The sequence below is a fragment of the Rhinopithecus roxellana genome, chromosome 17, assembly GCF_007565055.1.
Source record: "Rhinopithecus roxellana isolate Shanxi Qingling chromosome 17, ASM756505v1, whole genome shotgun sequence".
In the NCBI taxonomy this organism is placed as follows: Eukaryota; Metazoa; Chordata; class Mammalia; order Primates; family Cercopithecidae; genus Rhinopithecus; species Rhinopithecus roxellana.
The window spans coordinates 87,261,605-87,282,510 of record NC_044565.1 but is presented as its reverse complement, the minus strand read 5'-3'; the positions used below and the strand labels follow the sequence as shown (position 1 = coordinate 87,282,510).

Sequence of the window (20,906 nt, the reverse complement as noted above, 5' to 3'; positions counted from 1 at the left end):
GATTCTCTCAAGCACTAAAAATACGGTAATCTGTAATTACCATCAATGATACAAGTGGCAAAATAACTCCTACAGCCGTTTTCCCACTCATACCGCCAGCCAGTGAAAAGTAAACGCCCGGACATCGGGGCACTTCAACCTTCCCCTACATTTCTGTTTTGGAAGTTCCAGCAGGTCGTCGAGTGACGAGCCTGAGACCACAGATTACCTGGAGAAGTCCACCTGTCCCGACGCGGCGAGCTCCCCAGCGGGGTCCTGAGGCCGACCGGGCAGGAGACTGGGGCGGGGAGGCCCGGGGGCGTTGGCGGCGCCCCGACCTCGCGCCGCACCCTACCGCGCCGGGGACCCCGAGCCCAAGGTGCGCGCCCGAGTGGGCCCCACCTGGCCGGGGAGGAGGGGAGGAGGGCGGCCCCTCCGGTGTCGAGTTTCCCCGAGGACGGGGTCTCTCCTCCCGAGGCTCCGACCGAACAAAGAGCCGGGCAGGGCTAAGGGGCAGAGGCCGTGGCGGCGTGGAGTGGACAGCGGCCCCCGGCCCGCGCCCCGCGCCCGCCCGCCAGCGAGGCCTCGGGTCTGCGCCCGGCTCGCTCGCTGCAGGTGCGGCCCCTCAGCGCGGCCCCCCCGCGGCGGCCGGACTCCCGCGCCTCACTCACTTGTCGTACTCCTGTGTCATCGCGCCCGCTCGCCGCTGCCGGGCCGCAGAACTGGACTTTCGGGTTGGGACAGTACACCCGATCCGGGGGGAGGAGGCGGCGGTGGCTGCGGGTCCGGAGCGGCGGCCCCGACGGGTTGGGTTAGCTTTTCTCGCTCTGAGCCGGCTCCGCGCGGGCTGCGCGCACTGGGCGCCGGGCTCGGCCGCTCATTGGCTGGCGATGCGCCGGCTGGGGGTGGGGCCTCGGGGCTGGGAGGCCAGCCGCGCCTCCTGATTGGAGGCCAGCGAGGGGGCGCTGGGGCGGGGCTGACGGGGTCGAGCGGCGCGGGCTGGGGGCAAGGGCCGCGCGTTCCGCGAGGTTGCGCCCGGGACTGCGCGCCCGGCTTGCGGTCTTACGCGCCTGCCCTGACTGGAGAGGGAGCGCGGCGGCTGCGGCGCTCACCCGCCGACCTCCGCGCACACCGAGAGCGCCCCCGCTCGCGCCCGGCCGCCGCCCCCGGCGTCCCCGGCCATCCCCTCCGCGACGAGCGCGGGCCGTGGAGCCGCCTCCTTCGCTCACTCAGGCCTCCGCACCCCGTGCCCACGTTGCCCACTGTTCCGGCCCCAGCGCCCCGCGGTGCCACTGCGCTCGCCCGGCCGGGGCGCCTCTGCCAGTCCCTGTGCTCCCCGGTTGCGCGTCTCACCTCTCGGTTCTCGCAGGCTGTCACACCCGGGTCCCGTGGCTTCCCCCGAGAGCCGTCTCCGGAATGTCCCTTCTCCTGGCCCACCGCGGCCGCGCGCTTTTAGCATTTCTTGCCCTCGCGGCTCCCGCGGTCCCCTCGGCGGCAGGCCCTGGGGCTCCGCGATGTCTCTGCCCCGCAGCCTCCCGGGCGCCACTTCCCCGCGCGGCCGCCCCACGCTGCCCGTACAGTCGCGCGCCCCGGGCCGGCCCCGGGTACCACTCCACTGCGACAGCCCCCACTTGTCCTTCCCGAGCTGCCGTCTTTCCCAGGGTCTGCCCACTGAGTCCCCACATGCCCAGCGTCGGACCTGACACTAGGGCAGGCGCGGCCCCAGACGCCGGGGACAGGGCAGTCAATAGAACAGACACAACTCCTCGCCTTCCTAGTTGGGGTAACGGGCAATACAAAAATAAGTAAATGGTGTGGCTGGTTGAAAGGTAAAGCAGGCAGGCCCTGGGGAGGCGGGGAGGAGCCAGGCTTGAAGGAGATGAGGGGCCACGAAGGTGGGACTGTGCCTGAGGCAGGGACCCTGGTGTGTTCAGTGACCCGTGAGGGGACCCGGGTGGCTGGAGGGACACAGGGAGCCGGGAGCTGCGGTCAGAGATAGTGGTCGCAGGGGAGCGGATTGAGCAGGGCCTTGCCGGCTTCCGTAAGGACTGTGGCTTTTCTCTGGGCGAGGTGGGGACGCATTGGAGGGGCTTGGAGCGGGGAAGTGACAGGATCTCACATTTTAAAATAGTTCTTTGCTGCTGCGTGATGGGGACCAGGTAGGAGGCCACTGCCATGATAGAGTGAGGTGGTGGGAAGTGGCCGACTTCTGGATATGCTTTGAAGGTGGGGCCAACAGGATTGTCTGAAAATTGGATATGGGGTGTGAGAGGAGGAGGGAATCAAGGATGACTACAGGGTTTCCAGCTGGGTAACTGGAGGAATGATTTGCCATCCCCTGGGATACGAAAGACCTAGGGCATAGAAGATCTGGGGGAGAACAAGAGTCCATTTTGGACGTGCTAAGCTCAAGATGTATGGGAGATCCAAATCCATGTATCAGGTGGGCTCCTGAGTACCAGGCTGGAGTGCAGGGGAGAAGTCTGGGCTGAAGCTCACATCTGGGCGCCGCCCACATCTAGAGGCCATTTAAAACCATGAGAAGGCAGGGAGGAAAGAGGATGGGACCCATGCTGGATCCAGGAACCTCCGACACAGAAAGGCTGGGAAGAATAGCCAGTGGAGGAGACAGAAGACGGGGACACCAAGGTCGGAAGCCAAGGGAAGGAGGTGAAGTGAGGAGCAGCGTGAGGTCACAGGGCCCTCCTGCAGCCAGCAGCCCCCTCCTCTGTGCCCTGGTCCTAGGCCTTCAGGGACCCGAATCGGCAGCCTCATTTGAGGCCGCCCTTCGCAGTTTCTGTCCTCTGACCCCGATCCCAGCACTGGATACATGCAGCCTGTTGTTTGCTCTTATCACTAGTTTCCTGTTTAAATCGATTATTATTATTTTCTTCTCTCTCTCTCTCTCTCTCTTTCTCTCTCTCTGGCGCAATCTCCCTCTGTTGCCCAGGCCGCAGTGCACTGCCGTGATCTCAGCTCACTGCAACCTCCGCCTCCTGGGTTCAAGCAATTCTCCTGCCTCGGCCTCCCAAGTAGCTGGGATCACAGGCGCCCACCACCACGCCCGGCTAATTTTTGTATTTTTAGTAGAGATGGGGTTTCACCATGTTGGCCAGGCAGGTCTTGAACTCCTGACCTCAGGCGATCTGCCCGCCTTGGCCTCTCAAAGTGCTGGGATTACAAGCATGAGCCACCACACCTGCCAAATCATTATATTTTCTAAGCAAGCTAATTTAAGAAAAATACTACTCAATAACAGCATACGTGGTCCCAAATAGGGTACGAATCATCAGGGTGGTGCCAAAGTAACTGACTTGGGAACAGTGTCCTTCCGCCTGCCTTTCCTCTTTTTCCTTTGATCCGGCTCCACACTGCCGCTGGAGTGACCTTTATAAAACACAGATTTCTTGTCACTCAGTTATACTCACCATAAAGTCCACACTCCTGAGCTCAGCCTCCCCTTGGCGGTCCAACACTTCCATTACTGCTCACTCCCAAGCACTGTCCCCCTATTCCCTGCTCCTCTCCTCCATGCTTAGCCCACTCCACTCAACTTTCAGAGTGGCTCATTTCCTCCAGGTGGCCTTCCCAACTCTCTAGGCTGGGCAAGGTGTCCTGTGGGATCCACAGCGCCTTCTGCATTACCCATCACCATGTTTGTCTTTCCTGTTTGTGTCTGTCTCCACCAAGTGTGAGCTTTTCCAGAGAGGGCAGGGATTGCACCACCTTCATTTTATGTTCCTGATGCCTGGTATATACATAGAAAATAACCAGCAAACGTCTACTGAATGGATCCAGTCCTCTGCAGGCATGCATTCTGGCCTCAGTCTCCTCCCTTCTGTAGTGTAGCTGGGGCTCTTTTAAATGACCCTCCCGTTGCAGAAAATGAAAGCCCTTGAGCCTAATACATGGTAGGCACAAAATAAATAGGGGATGAATGAAGAAATTTCAAATCATAAAACCAAAAACAAGAACAGGAAAGGCCTGAGGTTATTAAACCATAGCTGTAGTAATTAAAAACATTGGGTCTATTTTGTCAATTTGAATATGGGATTGTTTAGTTTGTCTCTAATAGCTCTCTAAAACAGAAATGCAAGTCTCCATCTATGACCTATTGCCATTAACCCTATTTATTTCATTTTATTTTATCTGAGACAGGGTCTCACTCTATTGCCTAGGCTGGAGTACAGTGGCACCATCACAGCTCGCTGCAGCCTTGACTTCCCAGGCTCAAGTGATTCTCCCACCTCAGCCTCCTGAGTAGCTGGGGCTACACGTGCACACCACACCCGGCTAGTGTGTGTGTGTGTGTGTTTGTGTGTTTTCTAGAGACAGGGTCTCACCATATTGCCCTGGCTGGTCTCGAACTCCTGGGCTCAAATGATCCTCCCACCTCAGCCTCCCAAAGTGCTGGGATTATAGGTGTGAGCCACCACGCCTGGCCTATTCTCTTCATTTTTAAGTTCTGTACTATTTGTTTAAATTATAAAAGTAATATGTGCATATAGTTTTTTAAGGAAAAAAAAAAAAGGCCAGGTGTGGTGGCTCATGCCTGTAATCTCAGTGCTTTGGGAGGCTGATGCAGGTGGATCACCTGAGGTCAGGGGTTTGAGACCAGCCTGGCCAACATGGTGAAACCCCATCTCTAACAAAAATACAAAACTTAGCTGGGCATGGTGGTGGGGACCTATATTCCCAGCTACTCGGGAGGCTGAGGCAGGAGAATCACTTGAAGCCAGGAGGCGGAGGTTGCAGTGAGCCAAGATCATGCCATTGCACTCCAGCCTGGGCGACAGAACAAGACCCCATCTCAAAAAGAAAAAAAAGAAAGGGATTAGGAAAGGGACAAAGAAAGGGAGAAAGGGCTGGGCGCGGTGGCTCAAGCCTGTAATCCCAGCACTTTGGGAGGCCGAGACGGGCGGATCACGAGGTCAGGAGATCGAGACCATCCTGGCTAACACGGTGAAACCCCGTCTCTACTAAAAAATACAAAAAAATTAGCCGGGCGAGGTGGCGGACGCCTGTAGTCCCAGCTACTCGGGAGGCTGAGGCAGGAGAATGGCGTGAACCCGGGAGGCGGAGCTTGCAGTGAGCTGAGAACTGGCTACAGCACTCCAGCCTGGGCGGCAGAGCGAGACTCCGTCTCAAAAAGAAAAAAAAAAAAAAGAAAGGGAGAAAGGAAGAAATCGAAGCTCTGCAGAAGGATACAGAATACAGTCCCTGGCCTCCCCCATCCCTAGCTCCTCGTCCTCAAGATAACCACTATGAACAATTTGTGTTTATCTTTCCAGATATCTTCTGTCTGTACAAGCACTCACATGCTTTATTTTCTTAGACAAATGGGATTCGGACTGCACAATCTTCCACAGCTTGCTTGTTTTTCCTTTCTATGGTTTAACATTTTCCACATCAGCACATAGAAATCCAGTACACTTTTAAAAAATGGCTGTCTAGTGTTTCTTTGAATGGCCATACAATAACTAGAATGTATTGGTGAACAATTAGGACTTTTTCCCCTAGCTTTTGTTAATTACAAACATTCACAATAACACATTCCTCTAACTACATTTTTGCACACTTGATCAGGTATTGCCATAGGATAAATTCCTAGAATCTGAGTTACTGAGAAAAGGGAATGCACGGTTGCCATTTGGTTTTTTGTTTGTTTGTTTTTTGAGATGGAGTTTGGCTCTTGTTGCCCAGGCTAGAATGCAGTGGTGCGATCTTGGCTTACTGCAACCTCCACGCCCTGGGTTCAAGTGATTCTCGGGCCTCAGTCTCCAGAATAGCTGGGATTACAGGCACCTGCCACCACACCCAGCTAATTTTTGTATTATTCGTAGAGACGGGGTTTTGCTGTGTTAGCCAGGCTGGTCTTGCATTCCTGACCTCAGGTGACCCACCCATCTCAGCCTCCCAAAGTGCTTGGATTACAGGCATGAGCCACCGCCACCGCACCCGGCCTACAGCTGCCATTTTCCTGGTTCTTGCCAGATTGTTTTCCAAAAGGCTGCTCTCATTTTGACTCCTACCACAGAGTATGAGACTGCCTACCATGCCACACCCTGGACAACCATGGGAACCATCGACGTTTGCTTGGCTAGCCTATGAGTTGAAAAATGGGATCTCGTTGTTTTGATTTGCTTTTTTTAAAGTTATGAGTGAGGTTTTTCATCTTTTTATTTGTTTGGCAATAAACTTTTTAAGCTCCGAGCTAGTGTTTTTTCAAAGAAAGAGGATCTTTGAAGGTACCTTCCCAAGTCATGAGTTTCAGAGTAGAGAACTAATTTGGGACCTCCACTCCCATTGGAGACCATATGGTATAGTACTAACAGGCTCATGGGTGCATTGAGTGGTGTCAGGAGGTGGATAGTAGATTTAGAATTACAAGACCTGGGTTCTAGTTCAGGTTCTTCTATTGACCAGCAGGGTGATCTCAGTAGAGTCACTGTGCCCCTGTCACAGAGTTCTCTGAGCACATCCTGAATCTCAGGCCCCTGGCATTACCTGTGCTTTTCTTCTCTCCCTTGCCACCCAAGTTACATCTTTAGTGACCAACTTCAAATGCCAGCTCTTCTAGGAACCCTTCCCATCCCGGTAGGAGGACTCCCCGAGCACCTCCGCTGTCCTTCATGAAGCCACTTATCGCAAGTGGCTCTGCCTTTACTTGACTCGGTTCTGCACGATTCGGAGGGAGGAACTGAGGCAGATACAGATTTGCATGCCAGGGCTGCCTCTGATTTTTAGCTTTAGTCTACTTCACTGCCAGCCCTTGCTTTTCTTATCTGTAAAACATGGAAAATACATCAAGAGATGTGGAGTTAACTATGGATACAGTACTTAAAGACTCACACAATGCCTGGCAGAGAGACACTGGCAGATAGCATTCATCTTCTTCAAAGACTGGGCGGCAGGAGCCCCATCCAGCTCCTCCACATCCTTGTTGGTTGGACATGTTACCTAATCCATTTGTGGGATTCCCCACATTCAGGGACTTCAGCCCTGATGGAACAGCCCATATTGAGAAGGGACATCTCAGGGGGCTGAACGATGATGGCAGAGCCTTCATCCTGACATCCAAGCACCTGTCCCCCCAGTTCACCAGAACCCGGGGTCTCAGGGTCGTGCCAGTGCCAGATGAAAGTCTTTCCGCTCTGGAGAAACTGGTGTGGGAGGCAGGGAGTGTAAAATCTCCACCCTCACCACCAGCTCTGTGACAAGGAAACTTTCTTACCCTCTGAGCCTCACTTTCCTCAGCTGTGGGATTGGGATAATCATTCCTATCACCAAAGATTGTGTTTGTTTTGGTTTAAGAAAAGTGTCTCAGACAATGCCAGGCACATTTCAGGAACTCAATCAATATGAAACTTTCCATTTCCCCATTTTCCCTCACTGTAGCATAAGCTGCTTAAGGGACAAACACTATATCTCATATTTTTAAAACGCCCTCATCATCTGGCATAGAGACAAGCATATGGTAGATGATCAACAATCACTGTTGTTATTCAGGATGATGATGACATGTACCTTCCTCTGGCAGAATTCAGTGTTCAATGTGATCACATACCTGAGCTCATTTGATTCTTAACACAACCCTTTGAAGTAGGCAGAGTTCTACCCAACTTGTAGATGGAGAAACAAGGTCCAGAGAGATCAAATAATGTATGTAAGTCTCGTAGTCAATAAGTTTGGGACTAGAACCCGGATATCTTGTTTCCAAACCCCGTATTTTCCTTCTAGTGGTGGTACTGCCAGTGAGTGGGCGTTTCTGTATGAGATTTTGGGTTCAGCCCACAGCACTCATTATAGACTACCTGGATGCATGTGGCAGCCATGGCAGGTGCTAGTGACAGTGTCTGGCTTGGAAGATGGCATTTGATTACTCCCTAAGTTGATTCTCAAACTTAGAGAACACAGTGACTCTGCGGATTAGCTCTCGGTTGTTTGGTATCCACAGGCTCTGTTTTCCTGTGTCTTCTGTGACACTGTCTTGAGCATGCTTGCTTATGAAGGTTTGACACCCGTCCCCACCATACCTGCCTGCCACTGCCACGATGACTGGAGTCTAAGGTGAGTCTTGTCAAATACTTGGGACTTGACCCAGACCCAGTTGCCAAGAAGCCAGCAGCCAGCTCTCCCCATTTCAGAATGTAGCCAGAAGAAGCTATGTCATGTTGGGTGTCACCCACTTGTTGGCAGCTAGAAGAACCTAGGTCTCTCACATTCTTTTCCTGTGGCTTCACTGTAGATGGATCATTCCAAGGAAGGCTCAATAGTTGCAACACAGTTACGAAAAAGCCCTGGGCTCAAAGGCCCTGGCCTTAACCTCCAGTGAACCTCTCTTGCCTCTGACACCGAGCAGGGCAGAACCATTAGGCTCAATGCCATTTCAAGCAAACACCCCAGACAGGGGAGCTGAGAGGCCGTGGTGAGGCTTGCTGGCTCACAGGTGCATATTTCACTCTTTGAAGAAAGGGTTATTAGTGATCAAACATCTCTATTATAAAATAGTGTCCATTTAAAATTGTTGGAGGGGCTGGGTGTGGTGGCTCACGTCTGTAATCCCAGTACTTAGGGAAGCCAAGACGGGTGGATCACTCGAGCTCAGGAGTTGAAGACCATCCAGCCTGATCAACATAGTGAAACCCCATCTCTACCAAAAATACAAAAATTAGCCGGGCGTGGTGGTGCATGCCTGTAATCCCAGCTACTTGAGAGGCTGAGGCAGGAGAATCACTTGAACCTGGGAAGTGGAGGTTGCAGTGAGCCAAGATCGTGCCATTGCACTCCAGCCCAGGCGACAAGAGTGAAACTTCATCTAAAAAAAAAAAAAATGTTGGAGCATCTCACCACATTTTAGTACAAGAGAGATTTATATTTGCTTTATAGGTAGGGAAAAAGCAAAGAGGGATTAATTCATCTGGCCAAAAGTGACTTTTTTTTTTGAGACGGAGTCTCGCTCTGTCGCCTGGGCTGGAGTGCAGTGGCCGGATCTCAGCTCACTGCAAGCTCCGCCTCCCGGGTTTACGCCACTCTCCTGCCTCAGCCTCCCGAGTAGCTGGGACTACAGGCGTCCGCCACCTCGCCCGGCTAGCTTTTTGTATTTTTCAGTAAAGACGGGGTTTCACCATGTTAGCCAGGATGGTCTCGATCTCCTGACCTCGTGATCCGCCCGTCTCGGCCTCCCAAAGTGCTGGGATTACAGGCTTGAGCCACCACACCCGGCCCAACATTGACATTTTATTAACTGTGTTTTTACAGTAATCCATCCTCAGCTGCCAGCTCCCTTACTTGAAGTCTGAGCCTTTTGCAACCCACGTTGATATGTCTTTTCTAAACCATGATACTACAGATTTCAATATCTGTACTTTTGAGTTGATTCTCATAGTATTAACATAGTCACTGATTTTAACATTAATTTTAACTTAAAGGTTTTGTTTTAATCTGCTGTGACCATATCTTGAATCACAATAGCTGTAAATAAGTAGATTTATCTAGTATGTTAAATGAACAAATGTAAAATGTTCAATACAGCACAGGAGCTTTCAAATAAGTGGGCATCACTGTTGGTGATGATTAGAAAAAGGAAGAGCTAGAGGTTGAAAAAAGGTAAAGGGAAAAATCGGGAGAATGTTTTTTTTTTCCCCGAGACGGAGTCTAGCTCTGTCGCCCAGGCTGGAGGACAGTGGCACAATCTTGGATCACTGCAACTCGCCTCCTGGGTTCAAGCAATTCTCCTGCCTCAGCCTCCCTAGTAGCTGGGATTATAGGCGCCTGCCGCCATGCCCATCTAACTTTTGTATTTTTAGTAGAGATGGGGTTTCACTGTGTTGGCCAGGCTCTTTGAACTCCTGACTTCAGGTGTTCCACCGGCCTTCACCTCCCAAAGTTGCTGGGATTACAAGTGTGGACCACTGTGCCTGGGCAAATCAGGAGAATTTTGTGATAAGCATCAGGTGAGGGACAAGAAGGGCAGCAGGTCTTGGAGCCTTGGGATTGCTCTTCAGCAATGGCAGAGACTTGTGCGTGTTTGGCCTGAAATTATCATGGGCACAACCATGCTCTCCTGGTCTGGAATTGGGGAGCTCTTTGAGCATTATTTACTTAGGTATTGTGGTCCTTTTAATAAAAGTTCCTCAAGGCATGATAAAACCTCAAGTTACTCTGCTCTGGGGCCATTATGGGGATCAGCAGATGGCAGGCAGTAACTCTGACATGAAATTAGAGGGCCGTTCATGTAGATGGAGGACCAAAATGCAAAAGCCAAATCTTAGTATGCATAGGATTCTTAATAAAGCTAAATAAATGTAGTCATTGCATTGAAAATGCAGAGAAGAGCAAACCTGAAGTTTCTGATGAGCTGGTAAGTGGAAATTAATTGTATAAAACTCGTAATTACAAACTAGATGTGTAACATTTCCTAGATATGCTTCTTTGGCATGTGGCCTCTATTATCATTGTGATGTTTTTCCTGTAAGATCTCAAGTTTCTTAATCTTAAAATCTACCAAGTCTTCAGGTTGGGGAGGGAGCGCTAACCTGAGTGCCTACCTGCCCTGTCAGTACTGGTGTCTGTATGCACAGCAAGCTCATGGGCCAGCACGAGGACGCCCCATCTACAGACCTGGGCATGTGACACAGGCGGTGCATGCCCTTACGGAGGTCTGAGCTCTGTGCTCGGAAACCATGAATTCTGCTTGGGGAGCTGAGGTGGGGAAGGTTGAATGGAGATGGCATTGAGCAAGGGTCCTAAAGGAAGAAGAGAGAGGACATTTCTGATAGAGCATGCAGCACAGGCAAAGGCCTCCGGGTGTGAGGGGCCATGGCTTGCCCGAGATCAAGGGCGCAAGGCACGGCGGGGGATGGGAAAAGTGTTGGGGCCACGCTCTGATGGCTCAACCAGAACACACTGTCTGGCTTCTAGGCAACAGGAGCCGTGGGAGGATGCTGCATCTTGAGGGGTTTTAGACCCGATTTGGGAAAACTGGCAGAGGGGCAGTGCGCGTTGGAGGGCAGTGAGCTTTGCAGCCCCGGGGAGAACACGGGGAGCATCAGAGCTAGGCAGTGACTGCCAAAGGGGGGCGGAGTCCAGAGGTGCTTGGTGGTAGAAAGTCAGCGAAGTGAGGATGAGATTTGGAGGTGACAGGGAGGGAGGGGCTGGAGATTTATGACTTGGTGCAATTAGGTGGATGGGGCTGTCACTGAGAGTCAGGGAAGGCAGAGGAAGAACAGGTTTGGGGTGGAGGTATGGAGGAGGGGTGGTGAGGATATATGCTAGTTGTAAATGCTCTAGTTTTCTTCTGAGCAGCTTTTGGGCTCCTTAGATTCCAAACTGACATCACCGGGGTTGAGTCTCGGTGAGGCAGCGCGGTAGGCTGGTCAAGCCCACAGACTTCAGCCAACAGCCCGGAATCAGAGCCTGGCTCCATGCTTACCAACATGGCCCTGGGCATGTCATTGAACCTCTCTGTGTCTCCAGGTCCTCCTTTGTACAATATTACAGGACCGTAGGGCTGCTAAAAGTATGGATAAAAGTCCATACATGTGAAGTGCCTGGCCCACTCTAAGCACTATATAAATATTTGATATGGCCACAGAAACGCCAGGGGCGAAACTTAGGCCCATTTCCTCCTTCTGTCTTAAAATAACTTCAGTTTGACTCAAAACCAACATTTGTAGGCAGACAACTGAGCCCATTCACGGAATGGTGAAATCACTGAATAATGAAAACAGCACAGCAGTAGCTAATCAGAAAGTGGGAAGCTTTTTGTAATTTTCCCCTTTCTCATCACTACTTTCATCAAAGCATTTACTCAACATCTGTTGGATTTAGGGTTCTGTAGAGGCTGTGTCTCATGAAAGCCTGTCTAGTTAGTAAACCAGGACACACATAAGCAGGCTATGATAACGTCAAAAATAGGCTGTGCTGTAGGTGCGGAGGAATTGAAGAAAGTGAGTGGAGACAGAATGATCCGAGGGGTGCAGGAGCCTGGGTCCCTACCCTTCCTGGGCAGCAGCAGGAGATAGGAGGGTGTGATAGAGCTGGGTTCTTAGAGGCCATTCCGCAGCTCTGACCCTTGGGCTGTGGTGAGGAGGGGCAGGTGAAACCAACATTCTTGACTTTACTACCTGATTCCCATTCCACATGAGGGCCGTGGGCTGCACTTAGAGAGCACGGGGCAATTGCAACAAAACAAAACAACAAAAACCAAAACCAGTTTTGGAGTGGAGGAGCTGACCCTGCAAACTGCTGTGGCAGGATGGACGTGGAGGGGGAAGAGGCTCAGAGCCCACTTCCCTACCCCCGGGGGCTCTGGGGCCTGAGCAGGGTGACTGCTTGGGACCGGAGGAATATTTCCAGGGAGATTTTTATTCTGGTGTCAATTGCTAAGGAGAGAAAGGTAAAAATAAGTAATCATGTTTTACAACATTTTCTTATCCTTGAACATGGCAAATAACATATTTTTTTTTTCCTACTTTAAACCTTGGGGGGGAGTTTTAAAATTCAGAGACCACCTTTTCCATTGTAGGTAATGTTTAACTTAATTTAAATTAATGTGGACAACAATGGTGACAAAAGGCAACTGCGTTGAAGCGTTATTCTAACTAAAAATTCCTTTGGGAGTGTCTGCAAGTCACCCAGTTCAACGCAAATATCCATAAAACATGTACTAATTGTCCCAGAAGGGAATGATTGTTTCAGAAGGGCAGAAGGCCAAGTGAGCTGAAATACCAGGTTCTTAATTTATAAAGTCAATAAAAGCACTCTTTTGTAAGCTCTTCTGAAGTCATAGCATATTATCAGGTAAGTCTGGCACTAAAGCCCTTTATGCTTAAATACTTCACAAGGGCACAAAACAAGGGAACATACACTTAGAGCTTCTTGAATTCGTTTTGTGAGAGACTTAATACTGTGTGAATTTACTCAACTTTCAGGAACACAAAGGCATTTAAAATTTTTTTAAAAGTCACCAGCTATATACTCAAGATAAAAACACACACTCTTAACTATCTGCAGTTTATAATAATACACAGAACTTTTACGGCAGGCATACTTTGGAAACTCTATTCAAGGTCTTGCTGAAGATTTGGGAAATCATGCTCCTTTCTTATTTAAACAATTTGTCTTTTCGTGTGAATAGAGGGATGAATTAATACTCCTTTTTTTTTTTTTCTAGGTGGCTTTGTGCCAATAGAGGGCAAAAGAAAAGATAACAAAGAACTAGACACTGTGGGTGAACTCCCGGCCTCCTGCTGCGAGGTGCCTGAGGACCCTGGGCTCTCCCTCCTCAGTTTGGGCTTCAGGTGACTCCACTTCTGGGTGACAGTGACAGGCAGACAGACCTGCTGAGAGCCCGGAGAGAAATGCCACCCTGCAGGGAGATAAGGTCATCAACCTGCCACCATTGGTATATTCCCCTAATAATGTCCACTGGTCCCAGGTGAGAGGCACCCACTCCTTTTCCTCTTAAGTCTAACACAGGAGTCTCAAGCTGCCTGAAGAAACTCATTTTTGGGAAGAGGATTAAAAACAAACACACACAGCCGGGCGCGGTGGCTCAAGCCTGTAATCCCAGCACTTTGGGAGGCCGAGGCGGGTGGATCACGAGGTCAGGAGATCGAGACCATCCTGGCTAACGCGGTGAAACCCTGTCTCTACTAAAAAATACAAAAAACTAGCCGGGCGAGGTGGCGGGCGCCTGTAGTCCCAGCTACTCGGAGGCTAAGGCAGGAGAATGGTGTGAACCCGGGAGGTGGAGCTTGCAGTGAGTCGAGATCGTGCCACTGCACTCCAGCCTGGGTGACAGAGTGAGACTCCGTCTCAAAAAAAAAAAAAAAAAAAAAAAAAAAAAAAAACACACACAAACAACAAAACTGTGCTCCAAATGTATATAACCCTGTAGATTAATGAAATATTTGGGCCAACGTTCTGTATTCTCATAGACAAAGACTCCCATAGTATTAAAATACTCACGATTTTAACATTATTTTTAACTTAAAGGTTTTGTTTTAATCTGCTGTGACCAAATATTGGACCGCTATAGCTGTAAATAAGTAGATTTATCTAGATATGTTCAATGAACAAATGTAAAACGTTCGATACAGCACAAGTGCTTAATAAGTGGGTTTCAGAGCCGTGTTTTTCCAACATGTTCTGAGGATCCAAGCTTGATACTTAAGACAATTAAAAACAAGAAATTTAACTTAGTTTCAGCACATGTATGGTATATATATATTTGTATGGCTATGAGCTTAGGCTGGTCATAGACATAAGGCAATTGAAGCACCCTTTTCCACAGGTATGGGCTGCATTCTGTTTCACTCCCTATAAGCATTTGGTTTTGAACTACAGGTATTACAGTAGTTACTAAATCTGAGACCATGTGCAATCTCATTTGGTTTTATTTCCCTTTAGGGTAGTTGCCTAAATCATAAAATTATGCTTCACTGTAGTGGTAAGAAATCTTATTTATTTACTTATGTATGAGATAGAGTCTCATTCTGTTGCCCAGGATAGAGTGTAGTGGCGTGATCTTGGCTCACTGCAACCTCCGCCTCCTGGGTTCAAGCGATTCTCCTGCCTTAGCCTCCCAAGTAGCTGGAATTACAGGCACCTGCCACAACACCCAGCTAATTTTTGTATTTTTAGTAGAGACGGGGTTTCACCATGTTGGCCAGGCTGATCTTGAACTCCTGACCTCAAGTGATGCACCCACCTTGGCCTCTCAAAGTGCTGGGATTACAGGCGTGAGCCACCCTGTGCCCACACCTGGCCAAGGAATCTATAATTAAAAAAAAAAAAACATAAAATTTGTTCATGAAACAGATTCCACCCAAATCAACATATAAATCACTCTAGTGGCAAAGTAGTTTATTTATTATGTCCCCTGAAAGGAGATTAAGACTCGACTCCTCTCCCAGCCGGGGCAGCCTGGGAACTGAGTGCCTCCTTCCAGTGGTGCCAAGAGCCTCCCAGCACCATGTCCATCTCTCTTCCTCTTGGCATCCATTGTGGCACTCAGCCCACCTCTGCCTCATTTCATGATTGTGTGCTTTTGTAGTTTAGAAACAGCTGAGGCAAGTATTTACATAGAGGCCTCAAGCAGACAACCTACAGGGTGCTCCGTGCCAGTGCAGGTGCCTGGGCAGAGGAGCTGCAGCGCAGCTGCGCCCTGGGGGTGGCGGGGACCTCTGCTCCCAGGAGGACGTGGAAGGCCACTGTGGGGCGGTCCTGTAGGGGATGGAGGACTTTTGGGACCATGGGAACTGAGAGAGCCATTAGGAGGGGGTCAAGGGCTGTAAGTGCCACAGTGGGGCCCTGTTGTCCCAGCCAGAAGCAGCACCAAGTGACTGTCCCACCTTGGAGCCTGGAGCGAACGGAGGACCTGTTAAAAAAGATTGTTGGACCCACACTGCGTTTCCCGATTGGGAGTCAGGAGTAGGCCTGAGAATGTGCATTTCTAACGAGTGCCCAGGTAATGCTGATGTCGCTGGTCCAGGGACCACACTTTTGAGAACCAATGTGATAATCAAGAAATGTCTTTTGAATCAAATGTACTAAAATATTCACAAACCTTTCTCCACCCGAAGGATGCGAATGAAAGGGAGACACAGAGACTGTTAAAGCTATAGGCCAGTCTGCAGGTGATTTTTTAAAAAACATGTGGTTTGGAATCTGGAGTCTGAGATCTGGACCCAAATCTCACCACAGCTTTGTGCTGGCTGAGAACCCTGGGAAGGGTGGCTACTTCACAGCACAACCCCTAGCTCCACGCCTATTGTCCAAGGATGAGTGATTGCATGGCCCTCAGAGCAGCGAAGACTGAATTTCGTATGGCAGGACCTCATCTGAATATATAGTAGGTGCTCAATACGTGCTATTACCCTCTTCCCTTTTTGGCAGTAGACAGATACGCTTTTTCTATGATTGATACTATGTTAGATGTGAAAACACTGATGCCTAGAGTGTAACATTTCATCACTAGCCTTCAATGGTAATTCAAAAAATTTGAAATGCATGGAAAGCCACATTTTTCACTGACTTCTCCTCTCTTATTAATCTTATTTCATATTCATGGGTGGCCCAAAAGTTTTCATAGCTTTGAACTCTCTGTCCCAATATTTTTAAGTACATGGAACTTGTTAGCAACTTCGATTTTTTATTCACATGAAGTACCATAACACTTCAAATCATGTCAATTCCATGACACTCATCTTCAAAAAAGATCTTTCAGTTCTAATCTTAGAAAGCAAGTTTTTACATTATAAAAGATATGCTGCTTCTATTCTCCTCCAAATCCTGCTCCTGAGCAGGGCTATTGTTGTTTCAATAGTCTGTTCCTTTTTCACAGCTGAGTGTTCCACTGTATGGATATATCAACCATGTGTTTATCCATTCGCCTGGTGAGGGCTGTTTGGGTTGTTTTCCTTTTTTTGCTATTCCAAATAAAGCTGCTATAAATATTTGTATACAAGTCTTTGTGTGGAAACATGCTTTTATTTTTCTTGGGTAGATACCTAGTAGTGGAATGGCTGGATCACATGGTAGGTCTAATTTTCACTTGTAAGAAACTACCAAACCAGGCTGGGCACAGTGGCTCACATCTGTAATTCCAGCACTTTGGGAGACAGAGGCGGGAGGATCGCTTGAGGTCAGGAGTTCAAGACCAGCCTGAGCAGCATAGCGAGACCCCATCAGCTTTACAAAAAAATAAACAATTAGCCAGGCATGGTGGCATGGGCCTGCAGTCCCAGCTACTCTGGAGGCTGAGGTAGGATTACTTGAGCCCAGGAGGTGGAGGTTGCAGCAAGCCATAATTGCACCATTGCTCTCCAGACTGAGCGAAAAAGACCACCTCAAAAAAAAAAAAAAAAAAAAAAAAAAAAACAACTCTTAATACACAACTATAAAATGCAGAGTCACCAAGAAAATAGAATCACTATAGTTATCGTACCAACCAGAAATTACCACTATTGCTATATCATTCCAGAAAGTTTTTTTTCATGTATAAAGGGAAAGAGTTTTATTATTTTGTTTTTATAAAAACTTGATCTATTTATTCTTAATTTTTTTTTTTTTTTTTTTTTTTTTTTTTTTGAGATGGAGTCTCGCTCTGTCACCCAGGCTGGAGTGCTGTGGCCGGATCTCAGCTCACTGCAAGCTCTGCCTCCCAGGTTCACGCCATTCTCCTGTCTCAGCCTCCCGAGTAGCTGGGACTACAGGCGCAGCCACGTCGCCCGGCTAGTTTTTTGTATTTTTTAGTAGAGACGGGGTTTCACCGTGTTAGCCAGGATGGTATTCTTAAAATTTTTAAATCAAAATTCTACATGTGCATTTCTAATGAGTGCCCAGGTAATGCTGATGTCGCTGGTCCAGGGACCACAGTTTGAGAATCAATGTGATAATCAAGAAATGTCTATTGAATCAAATTTACTAAAATATTCACAAACCTTTCTCCACCCGAAGGATGTGAATGAACGGGAGACAGGGACTGTTAAAGCTATAGGCAGTCTGCAGGTGATTTTTTTTTTTTTTTTTTTTTTTTTAATGTGGTTTGGAATCTAGAGCCTGAGACCTGGACCCAAATCTCACCACAGCTTTGTGCTGGCTGAGCACCCTGTATATAATTTAAATCATTGTATAAGTCTCATTATAAAAAGTTGCAAAAATTAGGCTGGGTGTGGTAGTTCAAGCCTATAATTCCAGCACTTTGGGAGGTTGAGGGGGGTGGATCACGAGGTCAGAAGATGGAGACCATCCTGGCTAATGCGGTGAAACACCGTCTCTACCGAAAATACAAAAATTAGCCAGGCGCGGTGGCAGGTGCCTGTAGTCCCAGCTACTCGGGAGGCTGAGGCAGGAGAACGGCGTGAAGCCGGGAGGCGGCGCTTGCAGTGAGCTGAGATCACGCCACTGCACTGTACGCTGGGCGACAGGGCGAGACTCCATTAAAAAAAAAAAAAAAAAGTTGCAAAAATTAAAAAATATTAAAAGTTGTAGTCAGCTAGGTGTGGTGGCTCACACCTGTAAACCCAGCACTTTGGGAGGCTGAGGCAGGAGGATCACTTGAGCCGAGAAGTTCAAGACTAGCCTAGGCAACATAGTGAGACCTCTGTCTCTACAAAAAACAAAAAATTTAGCTGGATATGGTGGCACATGCCTGTGGTCTCAGCTACTCAGGCTCAGGAGGAGCATTTGAGCCGGGGAGTCAAAGCTGCAGTGAGCCAAGGTCACGCCACTGCACTCCAGCCTGGGTGACACAGCAAGACCCTGTCTCAAAAAAAAAAAAAAAGAAAAGAAAAAAGAAAACCTTACAATAAGTGAAACAGGTAGAGAGTAACAAAATATATTCAATTCAAAATGAACTCTCTAACCACTGCCCGCATCCCCACTACAGTGTACTCATCAGAATAGTCAGTGATACTTTTATGATATAGGTTGGATCACATCATTCTTTTGTTTAAAAATTTTGAATGGTTTCCTGTAACATTTGAGATAAAAGCCAACCATGGTAAGGTCATCCTTCCCATGACCTCAGAGCAACCTCTACCATCCCATCTGCCCATCTGCTCTCCCTCTCCCCTTCAACCACACTGCTCCAGCCACTCTGGACAGCTTGCCAGTCCTTGACTGCACCCAGCATGCCCCTGCTCACAGCCTCTGCACGTCTTTCCTCTGGCTGTGCTGATCTCCCCCCTGGATGGGCCGCACGGCTCACGGCTGCTCGCGCTACTGTGTTCCACGCAAGTTGGTCTCTGCTCTAATGCCACTGCCCCAGAGGATCCTCCCTCAGCCGCCCTTTATAAAATGGCCTACCTTATCATTTATCTCTTTTCTTGCTTTTTCTTCATTGTACTGAGTTCCCCAAAACATTATATATATATTTTACTATCAGCCTCCACCCATTTGGAACCTACGATCTTTAAAGGTGGGGGTCTCGTTCAGTGCTGTATCCCCAGTGCTTACAGCGTGTCTGGAACACAGGAGTTGCTATCTGTTGCATGCATAAATGAACTCAGAACAAGAATGCCTGATTTTCCAATGTCCTTACCAGGTTTTATACATCTTTATAATCTCTGCCAATCCAATATGTGGGAAACAGTATTCGCTTCAATTTGTATTTCTTGAGTATGAGTGAGGTCGAGTATCCTATCATGTTTTTTGGCTTGACCTTCAGAAAACTAATTTTTCATATCCCTTATTCAGTTTGCTTTTTTCCTTTTGCTTTGCAAGAGCTATTGACACATTAAAGAAATTATTCCTTTGTCCATCATATGCTGCAAAAATTGACTATGCCACTCCAACAGCAAAACATTCATATTTGTTTTCTACTAATACTTTTATATTTTTAAATATGAAAGATTATGTTTAGATCTTTGATCCATCTGGGATTTACTCTGGGGTGTAAAGAATAAGGAAGGGATCTACTTTAAAAAATAAATTTAGCTTTAAAATACAATGAGTATCCATTTCTGGATACAACTATACAATTTACTGGCTGGGCACAGTGGCTCACACCTATAATCCCAGCACTTTGGGAGGCCGAGGTGGATGGATCACGAGGTCAGGAAATCAAGACCATCCTGGCTAACATGGTGAAACCCCGTCTCTACTAAAAACAAACAAAAAAATCAGCGTGGTGGCGGGCACCTGTAGTCCCAGCTACTTGGGAGGCTGAGGCAGGAGAATGGCATGAACCTGGGAGGCGGAGCTTGCAGTGAGCCAAGATCGTGTCACTGCACTCCAGCCTGGGTGAAGAGCAAGACTCTGTCCCAAAAAAAAAAATTAAATAAATATATACAATTATATAATTTACTGTTGTTTTAACTTTCTCTTAGAATATTCATACTCTGAAAAATAAAATCAAACAAAGCTCACCTGCTTTATAATATACAATTTTCTAAGCACACTTGACATATATGTAAATATGTGTCAGAGCATATACATATATATGCAGTATTTTCCAAATTCTCTGGAATGTTATATTAAAATCTGATGTTACTATCAATATTAAAATATTTTTCCAGAAAGTTTCTATTTCATTTTCTCAATGTCGTCTCGCTTTCTTGGATCTTGATTTCTTTTTTGTTACACTATATTTTTTCTCGAAAAGTTTCTTCTCAACTAAGCTCACTTCTTCATGGAGAAGGGAAGTCTTTATTCTGAGCAGGAAGGAGAAGAGATTTAGTATAAACTGATAACTCAGAGAATAATTTGATTCTTCATAGGTTGTCACGTGTGTACAATAGCTAGAAGGGAAAAAGAAAAAAGAATTTCTCTTTAGATGGTAACCAAGAAAGGCACACACTAACCCCTGAACATATCCCCAAATAACTTAGCAAATATATATGGTTAGGCTTAAAACAGGACCCTGAGCTGGAAGGAAACCTAGAAGAATTTGGTAACTCCTTAACTGCACAAAGGAAAACATGTTCACACTGTCCATGGCCACCACACAAGGGCCACAGGTGGTGCCAGGAGCTGGTCCTTCAACTCTCTGCTCAAAGTTTCTTCACTCCAGACGGGGCACCACTCCACCTTCTTACCATGGTCAAGGCAAACAAAAGCACACAGGGAGAGATTCTGAACATATTTCTAAAACAAACTAAAGAAAACAAATAATCCCCGACTTCCACCCAACATAAGACACTAGACTTTATAACGTAGCTTGCAATACTATATGTACTGTGAGAGAAGAGTTTACCAAGCAATTTCCCTTATTTTAAAATAGTAAAGCCTTCTGTTCCAAGATGGCCAAATAGGAAAAGCTATGGTCTGCAGCTCCCAGCATGATCGATGCAGAAGACAGGTGATTTCTGCATTTCCAACTGAGGTACCTAGTTCATCTCATTGGGACGGGTTGGACAGTGGGTGCAGCCCACCGAGGGCAAGCCAAATCAGGGTGGGGCATCGTCTCACCTGAGAAG

The 20,906-nt window shown here is 48.1% G+C and overlaps 2 protein-coding genes across 5 annotated transcripts in view; both read right to left on the bottom strand.

Annotated features, from left to right (window-relative positions):
* GRHL1 (grainyhead like transcription factor 1) overlaps positions 1 to 832 on the bottom strand; it is a 51,031-nt gene extending 50,199 nt beyond the window's left edge. For both annotated transcript variants that reach the window (XM_030921791.1, XM_030921792.1), the window contains exon 1: positions 651 to 832. In XM_030921791.1, the coding sequence (XP_030777651.1) occupies positions 651 to 670 (20 nt within the window). In that variant the 5' untranslated portion in view covers positions 671 to 832. The remainder of the gene's footprint in view (positions 1 to 650) is intronic.
* An 18,862-nt stretch (positions 833 to 19,694) lies between these two features.
* LOC104675208 (TATA box-binding protein-associated factor RNA polymerase I subunit B) overlaps positions 19,695 to 20,906 on the bottom strand; it is an 83,400-nt gene continuing 82,188 nt past the window's right edge. For all 3 annotated transcript variants that reach the window (XM_010379681.2, XM_030921715.1, XM_030921716.1), the window contains one exon: positions 19,695 to 20,228. In XM_010379681.2, coding sequence (XP_010377983.2) covers positions 20,027 to 20,228 — 202 coding nt within the window. In that variant the 3' untranslated portion in view covers positions 19,695 to 20,026. The remainder of the gene's footprint in view (positions 20,229 to 20,906) is intronic.